This window comes from Sceloporus undulatus, chromosome 3 (assembly GCF_019175285.1).
Source record: "Sceloporus undulatus isolate JIND9_A2432 ecotype Alabama chromosome 3, SceUnd_v1.1, whole genome shotgun sequence".
NCBI classification, from domain to species: domain Eukaryota; kingdom Metazoa; phylum Chordata; class Lepidosauria; order Squamata; family Phrynosomatidae; genus Sceloporus; species Sceloporus undulatus.
Window position 1 is genome coordinate 18,148,372 of NC_056524.1, and position 15,233 is coordinate 18,163,604.

Below are 15,233 nucleotides of genomic sequence, written 5' to 3' on the forward strand. Positions count from 1 at the left end.
AGAGCTGTTCGACAATGGAATACACTCCCTTGGAGAGTGGTGAAGTCTGTTTCCTTGGAGGTCTTTATTTATTAATTATTATTTATTTATTTCTGGTATTTATACCCCGCCCTTCAGCCCTAATGGCTATCAGAGCGGCTTACAATTATTATTTTTAATAAGATGGTTCCCTGCCCTCAGGCTTACAATCTAAAAGACATGACACAAAAGGAGAAGGGAATGGTGGCGGGAAAGGGGATGAGGTCCAGAACAGAGGCTGGATGACCATTTGTCAAGGGTACTTTGATTGAGATTTCCTGCATGGCAGGGGATTGTACTGGATGGCCCTTGTGGTCTCTTCCAACTCGATGATTCTATGATTCTAATTTAAATGTGTGAATGAATTTGCAGCACCTATAATACCATTTTTGGTCACTAGGCGGCAGGCTTCCCTAACCAGTGCATAGGTAGTTTTGTTTTTCCTTGTTCCTTGAATAAGTTCAGACTAGCATACATGGCCTCCCTCCACATTTTTAAACTCAGTTTTATTCAAGTTGATACATTTGAAGTCAGGAGAATACAGACAGTCAAAATTACGTACAGGCCTTCATTTGCAAGGTTGTAGTGGAGCACTATAGCAGCAGACTGAGCCTCCATTCAGGCAAGGCAGACACAATGTATCCAGCTCTGACATCTGTGTAAATTTGCTTGAGGGTTTTATTGCATGAAACTAAGGGCTATTTACAATTCTTAGTTGTGCGATGCAATGCAATGCAATGCAATAAAATACATTTTACTGTACTCAGTTTTTTGTTTATAAAGCAGCACAGCCAATGCTGTGTATGCTTGGAGGAGGGGGCTTAAGAGGAAGATCCATTTTGCCTTACTTTACACCATTGATAAAACATGACCATCCTTTGAGATAAAGTGAAATCTTAAAATACATCACAGCATTTCAATTTCTATAGCAACCCTCCGTTCTTTCATATCTAGACATCGGTGGCAACTGTAGTTACGTATACACTGTGCTATTTCCCTTGGAAGGAGCTGCTGACTGTTTCTTGACGCCTGGTGAAGCTGTAACTGTTCACAAGTCAGCATTTGACCTTGCACAGAAAGATGGACTTGAATGGAGAATGGAACTTGGATGATATCAGCTGGTTGACCCACAGTGGGATCCTTCATTTTGTCAATGTGTTAAGAGGTATGTATAGTTGTTAATAATTTTTTTTTAAAAAAAGATGGCTGTTAGCTCTGACTTGTTTTCAATTTCCTAAGAGCAAAGAGCAGCTGTGGTATGAGTACCTGGGGCCTTTTGATACAACACAATTATAAAATTTGATACCACTTTAACTGGTATGACTACATCCTGTGGAATCCTGAGATTTTTAGTCTGGCTGAGAATTCTAAATACTAAACTGCAAATCCCAAGATACCACAGGATGGAGCTATGTTAGTTAAAGTGGAATCATGGCACTATCACTGTACAGTGTGCAAAGGCCCTAAGATCAGACAGAAGATGGATGAAAGCGTGGTGCAGTGGTCTGAATGTTGGGCTAAGACTCTAGAGACCAGGGTTCAATCTCCTGCTTGGCCCTGAATCCCACTGGGTGACCTTGGGCAAGTCACATGCTCTCAGCCTCAGGGGAAGCCAATGGCAAACCCCCTTTGAGCAAATCTTGCCAAGAATCCCCCATGATAAGTTTGCCATAGGTCAGAAATGACTTGAAGGCACACAATAACAACAAAAGCAAACCCTTCCCTGGATAATTGCTTACCTGATCTTCCCTAAATGGATATTTAAACAAAACAAACAAACCCTGTATCTATTTTTAATTACACTATAAACTATTTGGGGTCCTAGTTCTTGGGGAAAAGTGGGATAAAGATAAAACAGAGATGTGAGAAATTCCCATCACAGATTGTGAGTTGTATCACATGTAGATCCAGTCTGAGAAACCTGAATCCAAATCCTTACTTGGCCTGAAACCTTCGAAGAAGGCTGCATCTGCACTGCAGAAATAACCCATTTTGACACCATTTTAACTGCCATGGCTCAATGCTATGGAATTCTGGGAATTGTAATTTTGTGAGACATTTAGCTTTCTCTGTCAGACAGCTCTGGTGGCACAACAAACTACAATTGCCAGAATTCTATTGCACTGGGCCATGGCAATTAAATGGTGTCAAACGGGATTAGTTCTTCAGTGTGGATGCAGCCAAAGGCAATTTCAAATCCCTTCTGAACAAATCTTGCCAGCAAAACCCTGTGATTGATGCCCCTTAGGATTGCCATAAACTGATAACAACTTGAAACTACATAAAACAACATCACATGTAGACAGGCCCATTATTAAGAAGAATGAGAATGAGAATAATAAGCCACCAATAATACATGAAACCTTATATGCAAAAGGAGTTTTTGTAGTGAAAGCAAACTGGGTTGGGAACTAAAGACCCACACTACATGGACTAGAAGGAAGAAGGGACATAACAATAAAGTCTTTGCTAGTCCTGTTTACTATTTAAGTATTATGCAGTTCCATGCATGTATTTGTTTTATGATCCCAGTCTCCATTATTATGTTCATTTCTGTACTCTGCAGAAAAACAGAAAACATTACATTTTAAGTAAACCATGGGTGAATACAAACAGTGACACACTATGTGGTAACGCTGTGCGTGTAGTAGTAAAACCTCTTGGTTCTGCATCACATCACATGAAGTGGTGAAAAGATTTTTGTCTGGTACAACAGAAGAACACAGGCGTGTGTGGACGTTTGTTCATAAGCACGGTAGACCATGTCTTTCTCTATAGTATGTGGCTGAACCTTTCTTCCTCACTTCTTACTTTCCTCTCCTAGTGTGGTGGCTCTAGTGTGGAGAACATGGCTTGCATTATCCTGGCTTCTTAATCAACATTAAACCACAATTCCCTTGTTTGGAAATAAAGGGGGAAACTGGCTTAATGTAAGTCAAACTTTACATGTCATAGAATGCACACAAGAAACAAGCTCTTATTTGGCAGGGACAAATCCAGTTAATCTTCTGCCATCCCACTTTCTCAGCTACTTTTAAATTGTCCTGGTTTCTTTACCATCCTCTTACTTTCCCCCTTTCTCCTTTGCCTGGCTCAACTGCTGCAAAATCAATTAAAAGGAGTAGTTTGTACTCAGTCATTTCAGCAGCCAAAAAAGGAGAGGAGGGGACTGTACTCTTTCCTAGCTTTGAAGCAGAACATCCAATGCAGTGCGACTACAAATTGCTCCTTGAGCTAAGCAAAATTATTAAACACATCTTGTAAAAGACAAGGTAAGAAGAGAGCCTTGCCAGTTGAGAGGAGCGTTCTTTGAGATGATTCCTCTCAAATTACAGCACCCTCGTCCTGCACATATGTATCTCAGTACGAGGGTAAGGAGTTAAGGTCTACTTGTTGTATACTACTAAGCACTAAAGTTAGAATTATATGAGCCATCGTATTCCTCATCACCATGTACAAATGTGAGAGCTGACAGTGATGAAAAAGGATAAGAAGAAAATCAATGCATTTGAGATGTGGTGTTGGAGAAGAGTGCTGAGGATACTGTGGACAACCAAAAAGATAAACAAATGGGTCCTAGAACAGATCAAGCCTGAAATCTCCTTGGAAGCCAAGATGACCAAACTGAGGCTGTTGTACTTTGGCCACATCATGAGAAGGCATGACTCATTTAAAAAGACCACAATGATAGCAAAGGTAGAAGGCAGAAGAAAGAGAGGAAGGCCACATGCTAGATGGATAGAATTTAATCAGGCATGAATTTGCAGGGTTGGAGGAGAACAGTAGAGGGCAGGGGGTCTTGGAGATGTCTCATCCACTGGGTCATCATGAGCTGGGGTCATTTAAAAACTTGCCCACGTAGCCTGAAAACCCCACAAAAAACTATGAATGCCAGCCATGAAAGCCTTGGACTTCACATATTTCATAGTGACTTGAGAGCCACTGTAGCATAGCAGCTTGAATGTTGGACTGCAACTCTGAAGATCAGGGTTCGATTTGCAGCTCGGCCACAAAGTCCTCTGGGTGACCTTGGACAAGTCACAAGCTCAGCCTGCTCAGGGGAAGGCAATGGCCAACCTCCTCTCATCAAATCTTGCCAAGAATACCCCAGGATAGGTTCATCTTAGGGTCACCATAAGTCTTGAAGGCCCACAACAATAACAACAACTTCATGGCAAGAGAGGCAAACAGGATAAACCTGTCTTTTAAAATAAAGGGTATATCAGCACTGGAGGACTTGAGACCTTTGGGGATGTCATGGGGGGAAATATCAAAAATTAGCATTCTACCTGACCCTCTGATAGGAAGAACTCTGGCTCCACAAATCTCTGTGGGATGTGTGGGATGTTTTTGTGCCCATGTACTATAAATTCAGGGAAGTATAACACTTTGTGGATTTATTCAATTTAGATCTAGTCACTATACGCGCACATATAGATGAATACAATTTTTAGAATGCAACCCCCCAAAAGATGGAGAGTTAATGTGTATTACATGGGCAGAATACGCCTGCTTTGGTTTCCTAGCAACCAGTGTGCGGCAGCCTGGATGGCAAGAAGGGGATTGTGTTGACGGAGAAGAGGTAGCTGTGTCAATTCAGGTGGGTGCGCGATGGGAATGCTCCATTCACTTCTCCGCTCTCAAAAAGCCACAAGCAGCTTTTGCAGGGCAAACTTTGGCATCTGGTGAAGAAAGAAGATGGGACCAGGGAAGCACTGGCAAAATAAAGAGAGGTGAGAGTGGGCAAGGATTTTGCACAGGCCATCTGTCTCTGAGTCAGCCAACTTGGCCTGAGCAAAGTTTGTGGGATGGTGAGACCCAAGAGCATTGCTATGCAATGGAGCATTTTGTGCATTTGATCCAAAATCTGTTCCAACAACAACAGCAATCCACCACCACCACCGCCACCATCATCTCCATCAAATAGTGAATGTAGGTATGGCATCGGCTTACTAAAGCAGTTAAGGAGGAAAACCTTAGAAAATGCCATTGGGAAGTGGTTAAGACAATGTCATGACTCAGATTCTGTTTCCGAATCAAGCTCTGCTTTCAGAAAATTGGTTGGCTTTTCTTTCCTCACAGAGGCGGAGATTTCCAAAGGTGTTCCAGCAATTTTTGGTGCCCACCAGTTGGGTAAGTTAAATGCAGATTGTAATGTTTATAGTCAAGACATATGGAATTGTCTGCTATTTTGTGGGGGCTGTATTTAGACTGCAGATGTCTTAATTAACAAAAATATCAGCTAGTTCCATACGTGTTTTCTGCTCAGTGAGTGATATCGTGTACCATTGGCTTTAAAATTTTAGTAATTTGTCTTTTGAGAGATTTCCAAGTCTATGAGTTGAGTTTTAAAGTCACCTTTGCTGAAGGTTGAATGTATGAGACATCTAGTTTTCTTAAAGAGGTCATGAATACTGAACTGTTGCTTACTTGAAGTGAGCCAGTGAGATCTTGGTTATAAACACCCTTAGATCAATTGGCACCTAAACAAATCTTCCATTTGCTTCTCTCTCTAACATCTGATTTTTTAATTTAATTCCCAGTCTTTCCAAACATTGACACACCATCCTCACATAAATCATACAATGTTTTTTGTACACGATGATGCTATGCATCATAATCATCATTTTAGCAAGGATTATTAACTTCACAGTAGGTGTGTGAGTGTCATCAACTTTTCAAGTGAAGATATATTGTTTGTTTCCACCATTGAGTGAAAGGGTCATTATGTAATTCTTCAGAGAGTGCTTAGATAAACTGTGGACTTCATGGAATAAAGTGTGTAGAGATGGCCACCAACATGGATAGCTTTATAAGGATATTAGAGCAGGATGGAGAACCTTTTTTGGTCTTTTGGTGAAATATCAATTTCAGAAGGGTTAGAGGGGTTCATTCTAGAGGTAGTTGGTGTTAAAGATATAGGGACAGGACCAAGGACATGAGTAAAAAAAAGGTCAAAGCAAAGACAGTAGGTTCAGGTGTAACTCTAGATATTTCTACCACCTGCCTGACTTATAAACCTCTGCTCAGTTACAGCCCTGTTTACTCGACAGTAATCCAATGTATGGCAGCTTGTAGGCATTCAAAACACATCTCAATCTTATCCATGTCTATTTAGGAATAATGTGTAACAGTGCCATGTAACAGATTTCAGGTATACAAAGCAAAGCTCACTTCCCTTCATGTCCACTCAGAAGTTTAAATATCCATTTAAAGGTATTTAAAGAGCATGATATTTAAAGTTTAAATGCAGTTAAGTACCCTCTTATCTCCAACCACTGAATGGAGATAACTGCAGAGTTCCCAAACATGATTTGGAGAGAAAGTGTTAAACACAAGCTTGTTATGTGGGCATTATCTCTCTCTTCTTTTCTCTCACACACAAATATACAGTCACCATAATCTCACTCCATACATATAATCTCATGATTGATATATAGGGAGAACATCTATTTTAATTCTTTATTTCTGGAGCCCACACTATAGCCCATACTAAGGCTTTTTTGTAATGCCTCCAAACATTGTTTCTGACTTACAGCGCTCCTAAGGTGAACCTATCACAGGTTGGTAAGATTTGTTTGGAGGTGATTTGCCTTTGCCTTCCTCTGAGGCTGAGAGTGAGTGATATGCCCAAGGTCAGTAGATTTCTATGTCTGAACAGGGATTTGAACCCCAGTCTCCAGAGTCCTAGTCCAATGCTCAAACCACTAGACCATGCTGGCTCCTCCGAACATTCCCTATCCCTTTCTGACAGTTTTGTGCTACAAAACCAGAAGACTATTTCAGATTGATTCTAATAATGCAGGCATTATCCTGTTGCTTGGTTTTAAATTTCTAATGGAGCAAAATAGCTGCAAACGTTGCATAAGCAGACTTACTAATTCTGAAGTTTTATTTTTCTGACGTTTTGCTTTATAAAGTAATGGATTATTGCAAAATAATGTGTTATTTAACTGCCCTGGTTCAGTGCTAGGGAATCCTGGGAGTTGCAGTTGATTGGGGGACCAGAGCTCTCTGACAGAGAAGGCTAAATGTCTCACAGAACTACAGTTCCCAGAATTCCCTAGCATTGAGTCAGGGCAGTTTAAGTGGTCTCGAACTGGACTATTTCTGCAGTGTGTTTTGGACCTTGGTTGCTGGCCTTCAGCAAAAGGGTGGTATAATGCAACTACTGCGTAACTATGTGATTTACACTTCACAAGCATAATGAAGTTCAGTGTTTCTACTCATTTTTAGAAATCCTCTACATTTTCTAATGGGGAGGGATGGATGGAGGAGGACCAGGTATGGAGCCCTTAACAAAATTTATCCCATTGGAACTACTCTTGAGTAAGTGATTTGAATCTTGTGGCCTAAAACTTGTAATTTCCGAACCCTGCCAGACTAACCAAAACCAAGTGTTTTAAAAAATCCAAGAGAATTATGCTTTGAATAAAGAAACCATCTGAGAAAGGGAGAATTCATTGGCTTTTTAGTTAAATGTCTCATGTAAAAATTCGTATATGAATCAGTTAAGTTTAGATATGAGGTTGCCAGCTTTGTCAGAAAATTTCTGAGATTATAATTAGTCAATCTCTATCACTGGCATTTTTTATTTTATTTTATTTATTGTTTTGCATATTTGCATCTGTTCAGTTAGAGGTGGGATGTCTGAACACATTATTTGCACTGATGAAAACATGTCCGTACACATTTTTCAAATGTATGTAGGATTATTTGTGCACTTTTGGGGAATGTACACATTGCTCTGTTTGCATTTTCTTATCCAAAATGTATAGCAAACATTGCAATGTATGGATTTCTGAGACCAAACGTGGTCTGCTCTGTTACCTGTCAAAATGGATATTTTTCATCTGGAAATGCAGGTGGCAGCTTCTTCGTTGTCTTCTTCCTCCACCTTTCCCCCAGTTTAGGTCTCAAGGTGGCTTCCAACAACTAAAACAAACATAAAAGTAACAGCCTTCAAAATTTTAAAAGCCTAGAGCTTAGAAAAGTTACTTTTGAAAAGTATTTTGTTCTGTTATTACAGTGTTTAAAAAAAATAATCAATTCCTGTTACTTCTTATAAAAATGAAATTGTACTTTTTAACTTTGTAATTATTTTCAGATTGTTTTTTTTTTTTTAGTTTGATGAGCAAAAATCATAGGAATGATAAGAGAATGGCATAAAACTGGAGAGGCTCCTGTTTCTTAGATGCCCATAAAGTAACCTTTGAAAATAACTAGACTTTTTACATTTAATACCAATTAAGTATGTAATTTTGTTGCAACCTCAGTGCTTACTTAATATCTGTTTGTACTTGTAACATTGCTTTTTGAACTGTAATTTTGTTATACCCTTGATTGACCAACTGTAACTAGTTATGGGTAACCAAATTATTTCTATTGGCCATCGGTCAGGGTGCTTTGATTGTGTATTTCTTCATGGCAGGACTTGAGGGCCCTTGAGGTCTCTTCCAACTCTTATAAATTCCACTTTTATTTTGTTACTTCTGAGATCTGGAAGAACCCAACAGATTCTTTTCTATCCCTAATTTTACCTCCTCCTCCTGTCTGAAAGGAGAATGTCTATATATAACAGGTTCCAATTGTGAAAAAAATATACAGTATAGCAAGATCATTAGGAAGATACTGCAAGAACTCCAGCTATTGAAGAACATGGACTCAGGGAGCTATGCAATCTTCTTTAGCTGAGGGGTGGCCAGGTGTCCTACTTTGCAGAAAACATCCTTTATTAGAATTGCTGTTAGAAGACATTCCTTTTTGAAGATGTTCTCCATTTGAAAGGCTTTCTTAGGGTGCTTCTATACGGTAGAAATAATGTAGTCTGATACCACTTTGAAATGCTGTAGCTCCACTGTATGGAATCCTAGGATTTCTAGTTTTATAAGGTCTTTAACCTTTTCTGTCAAAGTGTGTTGGTGCCTCATAAAACTACAGATCCCAAGATTCTATTGAATGGAGCCACGATAGTTAAAGTGGTATAAAACTGCCTTATTACTGTGATGTAGATGCACTCTGGTTGAAGGATAAAGACCCACCAGAGGAAAGAGCAGCAGCTTTGTAACTGGCATCCAGGTCACCTTCTTCCTCACTACAGTGACATATATTTTTGATTAAATGGTAGTAATTATATCTGAAACAGCATCTTCACATGCAAATTACCCTAAGTAAACTTTTTGCAGTTTATCTACACGGCACAGTTACAGGTGTTTTAGCTCACTTTATCTTCCAGAATCTTGTGGGCTTTTTGGTTGGTGAGACACTTAAAATTAGGTGCTACAGAGCTGTAGCCTATTTTCTTGAATTACAGAAATAAAGATTCCTGTGGTGTAGAGCCATGGCAGTTAAAGTGGTCTCAAACTGCTGTAATCGTATAAGGTGTAGATATACCTCAGATCATGAGCGCCAACATGATGCAATGATCCGAGTGTTGGACTATGACTCTGGCAAGCAGGGTTTGATTCTCTGTTCAAGCATAAAAACCCATTGGGTGCCCTTGGGCAAGTCACATTCTCTCAGCTCCAAAAGATGACAATGGAGTTTATCAAATGGGAGGAATTTCTCTTAAATTCAAATGAAAAGAAAGTGGGGTCAGAACACATTCACTTAAAGTCACTAGTTTAGTGCAATTATGTGAATGTACATTGCGTTCGAACTGGCTTCTCATTGCCCAAAAATAGCATGCCATTGCCCAAATTTGTGTGTGGCAGTCTATCACGCAATAATGTGAACCCACATGATTGCATTCAGACTGACTTCCCATTGCCTGAATTTGTGTGTAGTGGGTTATCACACAGTAATGTTAAACCCCATGATTGCGTTCAGATTGTCATTGGATTATACTTCCAATTTCCCTTGTCTGATAAACTCTTATGGCAACCCCCCTCTGAAGAAACGTGCCAATTAAATCCTATGATAGGTTCACCTTAGGGTCACCGTAAACTGAAAGGACTTGAAGGCACACAACAACAAATACCCCAGATCTCTTCATCCTCTTCTGTCCTCTTTATTGGTGGCTGATGATATACAGCCAAAGTATTTTTTGTGTTGTGGTTCTGAAGTTTATTTTATAATCTTGCACTGTGGGTCAGTAACTGAGAAGCTTACCGCATAGCCAGGATCTCTTCAGACACCAGAAGCTGACCCAATACATTTTTATGCCTGAGGAAAAGCAGCAAATTGAAACCAACACTGACCCAGTCACTCTGCATAGTACAGGTTGAGTCTTCCTTGTCTAGAGTCCTGAAATCCAAAATATTCCAGAATCCACAGGGGTGGTTGAGATAGTGACACCTTTACTTTCCAATGGTTCAGTGTACACTAACTCCATTTTTGTGGGTTTTCAGGCTATGTGGTCATCTTCTGGAAGAGTTTATTCCTGACGTTTCGCCAGCATCTGCGGCTGGCAGATTTCTCTGAGGATGCCAGCCACAGATGTTTCTAGAACACGGCCATATTTATGGATCCTGGCTGTGAAAGCCTTCAACTTCATAAGATTTAAATAATTTCTTCTTCATTGTTTTTGCTGATGCTGTTTGTTTTGTAGGGTTCTGGGCTCCCAGAATATGTCTGGGGAGCATGTGTGCCAAATGATTCCCACCCCTGCATCCACAGTTTAGATCCTGCAAGGATCTTTTTGTGGTTTGGTATGAAGTTGATGCAGAAGATGCTCAGATTTCAGCATGCAGACAGACACACTTGAAAGGAGACAGAGCAGCAGCTACACTGTTGATGACAGGTGTCAAGGCTTTTTCATGATTCCTACATCTGTCATGCTACAATTGCAACTGGAAATCTTTAATTCCATTAGGTGTTCTTTAAAAACAAAATCCCCAGAATGTTTGTTGAGATTACTTAGTGGCCATCCAGCTGTGAGAACTGGCTCTCAAACCCACCCCCCTCCAGTTTTCTTTCTTTCTTTTTTTCATTCTGACCTCATCTGAGCTTGGAATTAATCCAAAGAGCCAGAGAGCTCTGCCTCACAGCATCCTCTTGTCAGAAACAAAAGAGGTCAAATTATTAAAGGGAAAAAGGAATTGAGTGCTCTTCATCCAAATAGAGAAAACAGATGTGGAGTGGCTCTTTATTTTTGGTGCTCATTTCAATGGCAGCTCCTGTACTGTACATTGGAGAAAGCGCACCGAAGAATTTGTTATAAATATGTACATTCATCACCATGGCAAAGATCTCATGGTACCTATTAATTTTAGGGGTAGAAAACAAGGTTTCTTTCAGTGCCTAGTACTGGATTGCGGTGACGATAGGCCTGTGGTCGTGAGGATTTGCTTTAAACATCTCCTACAGATGGAACTTTGCAACTTCTGTCGACCAGAGCATTTAACAGGGAGCTACTTCTGTTTGTAAAACTCATTTTGGCAAGCTGCTTGCTCCTAACCCTAAGCTTGAGCTACAGCAAGAAGCTGTGTTTCTGGTTGGGGAGTGAGGAAAGAGGATTGAGACTAATAAGAACATGCCGTGCTCATTTGGCATCCGTGTAATGAGATGAAAATAATGGTAAGTGTCTTCTCTCTCATTCTCTCTCCCCTCTTTTATAATCAGTTAAGAAGTATACCTGGAATTGTCCAGATTGCTGTTGCTGATTGCATTTATGAATGAAACAAATGTTTTACTAGGTGCACTTACCATCCCTTCAAATTTAACACCAAATCTCATGCAAAATGGATCCCAAATAGCAATTTACCCTCATTTACTAACTGGTTCTGAATCTGCACAACAAAATTCAGTTGGCCAACCTAAGGGTAAATAGCAAATTTGTTCAAAATTAGTTTGTATTAATATGCATTCTGGGGGGGGGGGGGAGACACAAAAAAATATCCAAAGTACCGTATTTGCCAGATTGACTTACCACAGTCTTCAACTGGGTCAAGGAAGCCTTGAAATATTTAAAAACTAAATTGTTGCACCTAGAAGCTTCCAGGAGCAGCAATTCACTTGGGGCCAGGAATAGATCGGTCTTTGGAGGACTTGGGGGCCACAAAAAGACCTCTCAGAACTACAAAGGGTCCCAGAGCCCATTATTTTATAATTAGCATCTGTATCCACTGAATTTTTTACTATGGACTCAAGTATCCACAGCTTCAAAATAATTTAAAAATATATAAATTCCAAAAAGCAACCCGTGATTTTGCCATTTTATATAAGGGACACCATTTTACTATGCCATTGTATTTAATGGGACTTGAGCATCCACAGACTTCGGTATCTATGGGGTGTGTGTGTCCTGGAACCAAACCCCAGCAGATACCACTGTATTAGATAATATATCATATTTGGTAATTCTCTGATAAAGCATGTGGGTTGGAATAGCATGACAGAAATCCCCTTTAAATTATAGTACTGATTTGACTGGAAAGATGTACATTATTACAGAGTGAGGTGAGCACCTCAGGTTGCAGATGTAAGGGCTGGAGATGGGCAGAAGTACTTAAACAGTTCCTCATTCACTTCATGACAGCTTCATACTGCCAGAGAACAGAGTAGGATATAACCAGCTGAAACAAGGGACATGGCACCTGTGCCTTTAACAAATGTGTTGTGGTGGTGGTGGTGGTGGTGAGCCTTCAAGTTGTTTCTGATGTATGGCGACCCTGAAGCGACCTATCATGGGATTTTCTTGGCAAGATTTGTTCAGAGGAGATTTGTATTTGTCTTCCTCAGAGACTGAGAGAGTGTGACTTGCCCAAGGTCACCCAATAGGTTTCCATGCCTGAGGGGGGATTTGAACCTTGGTGTGGTTTGAGTGTTGGCCTACAACTCTGGAGATTGGATTTGATTCCTAGCTCGGCCACAAAACCTACTGGGTGACCTAGAGCAAGTTGCATCCTCTCAGCTTCAGGAGAAGGCAAAGACAAGCCTCCTCTGAACAAATCTTGCCAAGAAAACCACATGATAGGTTCGCCATAAGTTGGAAATGGCTTGAATGCACACAACAACTACTATTCCAGAGTCATAGCCCAATGCTCAAACCACTACACAATTTCAGCAGGTATTGCTTGCTGAAATTCCCCTTCTATACAGCTGTTAGAGGTATGGGAGCTCTGTCCTTTATCTTACCTGGCAACCCTACACACAGCATATCCAGTATCCTCTCTCTTGCCTCAAGGCAGTGAATTATGCGATCCCATCACCAGCATGCAAGGAAGCTTCAGCTGCCAGTCCAGGCATCTTCTCTACATGGAAAGGAAAGCATGGAGCACCATCCCATACTTTATCTCAGGTAGCTAATATCTTTGTCAGCCCTGTATCTATAGGACAGGAAATTTTTGAACTCTCTCTTTTTCTTTACATTTTGTTAAAAAAAAACCCAAAATTTTCAAAAACAATAACATAAAAATAAATAATAACATATAACAACATCTATAAGACAATTATGGAACAGCAAAACAAAAAACCATATAAAATAACCAAACTACTACTATTACAAATGCAAAAATACGACTTCCAACTAGTTTCCCTGGATTTCTGGGATTTGATATTCCTGTTTCATCAACTTCTGGATAAGCATAGATACCATCATGTCATTCCAGTGTATCAAAAATAAAATGTTACTAGCAATGCTCTTTAAAAAAATATTTTATAAACCATTAAGTTTTCAAAACTTTTATCACAATATCCTATCACCAAAGCCCAATCCTTTTCAATACTTTCAGTTGATTTATGATTTACATACATGGTTAACTTATCTAACTCAACCATTTCTCTGTTAAGAGCATTGCTACTGTTGTTATTACTATGGTATGTCTTCTAGTCATTTCCAAATTATGGCAGCCCTACAGCAAGGATATCACAGGGTTTTGCTGTTTATATGTGCCTTCGGGTCGACTCTGACCTGTGGTGACTCTTCCTTAGGGTTTCCTTGGCAAGATTTATTCAGACAAGGTTCCCCACTGTTTTCCTCCTTGGCAGAGAGGGTGATTTGCCCTGGATTATTTCTGCAATGTGTTTCAGAAATCCAGTTTGAGATTGCTTTAACTGCCCTGGCACAGTGCTAGTGAATCCTGGGAATTGTAGTTTATTGCAACACCAGAGCTCTCTGACAGAGAAGGCTCAATGTCTCACAAAACTACAGTTCCCAAGATTCTCTATCACTAAACCAGGACAAAGCACTCTCAAATGGGATTATTTCTTCTGTGTGTTTTGGACTTGATTCCCAGACTTTGTTCGTCCAGGTATTTTGAATTTCAGCTCCCAGATTTCCTGACTGATGGCCAAGATGGATGAAGTTTCTGAGAAGTGAAGTCTAAAACACCTGGAGGACCAAAGTTTGGAAGCTCAAGTGATGAATACTGTCAGGATTATAGCCAAACTGGGAATCACACTGAGAAACAGGGCTAATACTTAAGAGACCTTCAAATTTGCTGTTACTTAAAGACCTTAAATGAGAAAAAGGGAGAAAAACCCCTAAGTGGACCAAAAGGAAGGTCCAGTAAGGACTGGACATACTTAGTGGTCATAGATGCTGAATATCTCCTGGATGGGGAAAAATGGATGGAAGAGATAGAAAAGAGCATGGAGAAAGAGGGCATAGCTGACAGACTGACTGGCACATTTAAAAAGAGCAGTTCATCCTTCAAACAAACAAACAAATAAACCAATGTATTTTGTAAGGTAGCACAAACCTCTAGCTTCTTTTTGTGCCAGAGAAGAAACAAACAAACTAAGGAGATTAGGGGGGGGGGGGGGGGGGGGGCGGTTTGAGGCGGTCCAGTCATGTAATTCTGCTGAATGCTTTCATGAGGCATACATTCACGCAATTGTGCACTTGAAATAATATCGCAATAGCATTTCGCACACATCCACAAATGAATAATTAGTATATAGCAATGTGATAATTTTGTGCATGTGTGGCATCTCAGCGCAACTGTGCATGTCTGCTAATCATGTTCCCGGACTGAGAAGAATAAAGACAGCGAAATAAATAGTTTTTTGTGGCTTTTTTGGGCTATGTGGCCATGTTCTAGAAGTTGATTCCTGACGTTTCGCTGGCATTTTCAGAGAATGCTGGCCTGGAAGAGTGTGTGTGTGTGTGTGTGTGTGTGTGTGTGTGTGTATATATATATATATATATATATATATATATATATACTGTGTGACCCTGAGTGAGGAGGAGTGATTCCCATGTTAACCTGTGTATTGTTCTGTTGTTGATGGCTGGGCCTCAGGGTGGGAGGAAATGCAAAGAGGATTAGTGT

General features: G+C 40.1%; 1 protein-coding gene across 1 annotated transcript in view; it reads left to right on the forward strand.

Moving 5' to 3' along the window:
- The first annotated feature begins 972 nt into the window (after window positions 1-972).
- AMOTL1 (angiomotin like 1) overlaps window positions 973-15,233 on the forward strand; it is a 98,079-nt gene continuing 83,818 nt past the window's right edge. The window contains exons 1-2 of the mRNA XM_042458663.1: window positions 973-1,183; window positions 5,101-5,151. Of these exons, the coding sequence (XP_042314597.1) occupies window positions 1,099-1,183; window positions 5,101-5,151 (136 nt within the window). The 5' untranslated portion in view covers window positions 973-1,098. The remainder of the gene's footprint in view (window positions 1,184-5,100; window positions 5,152-15,233) is intronic.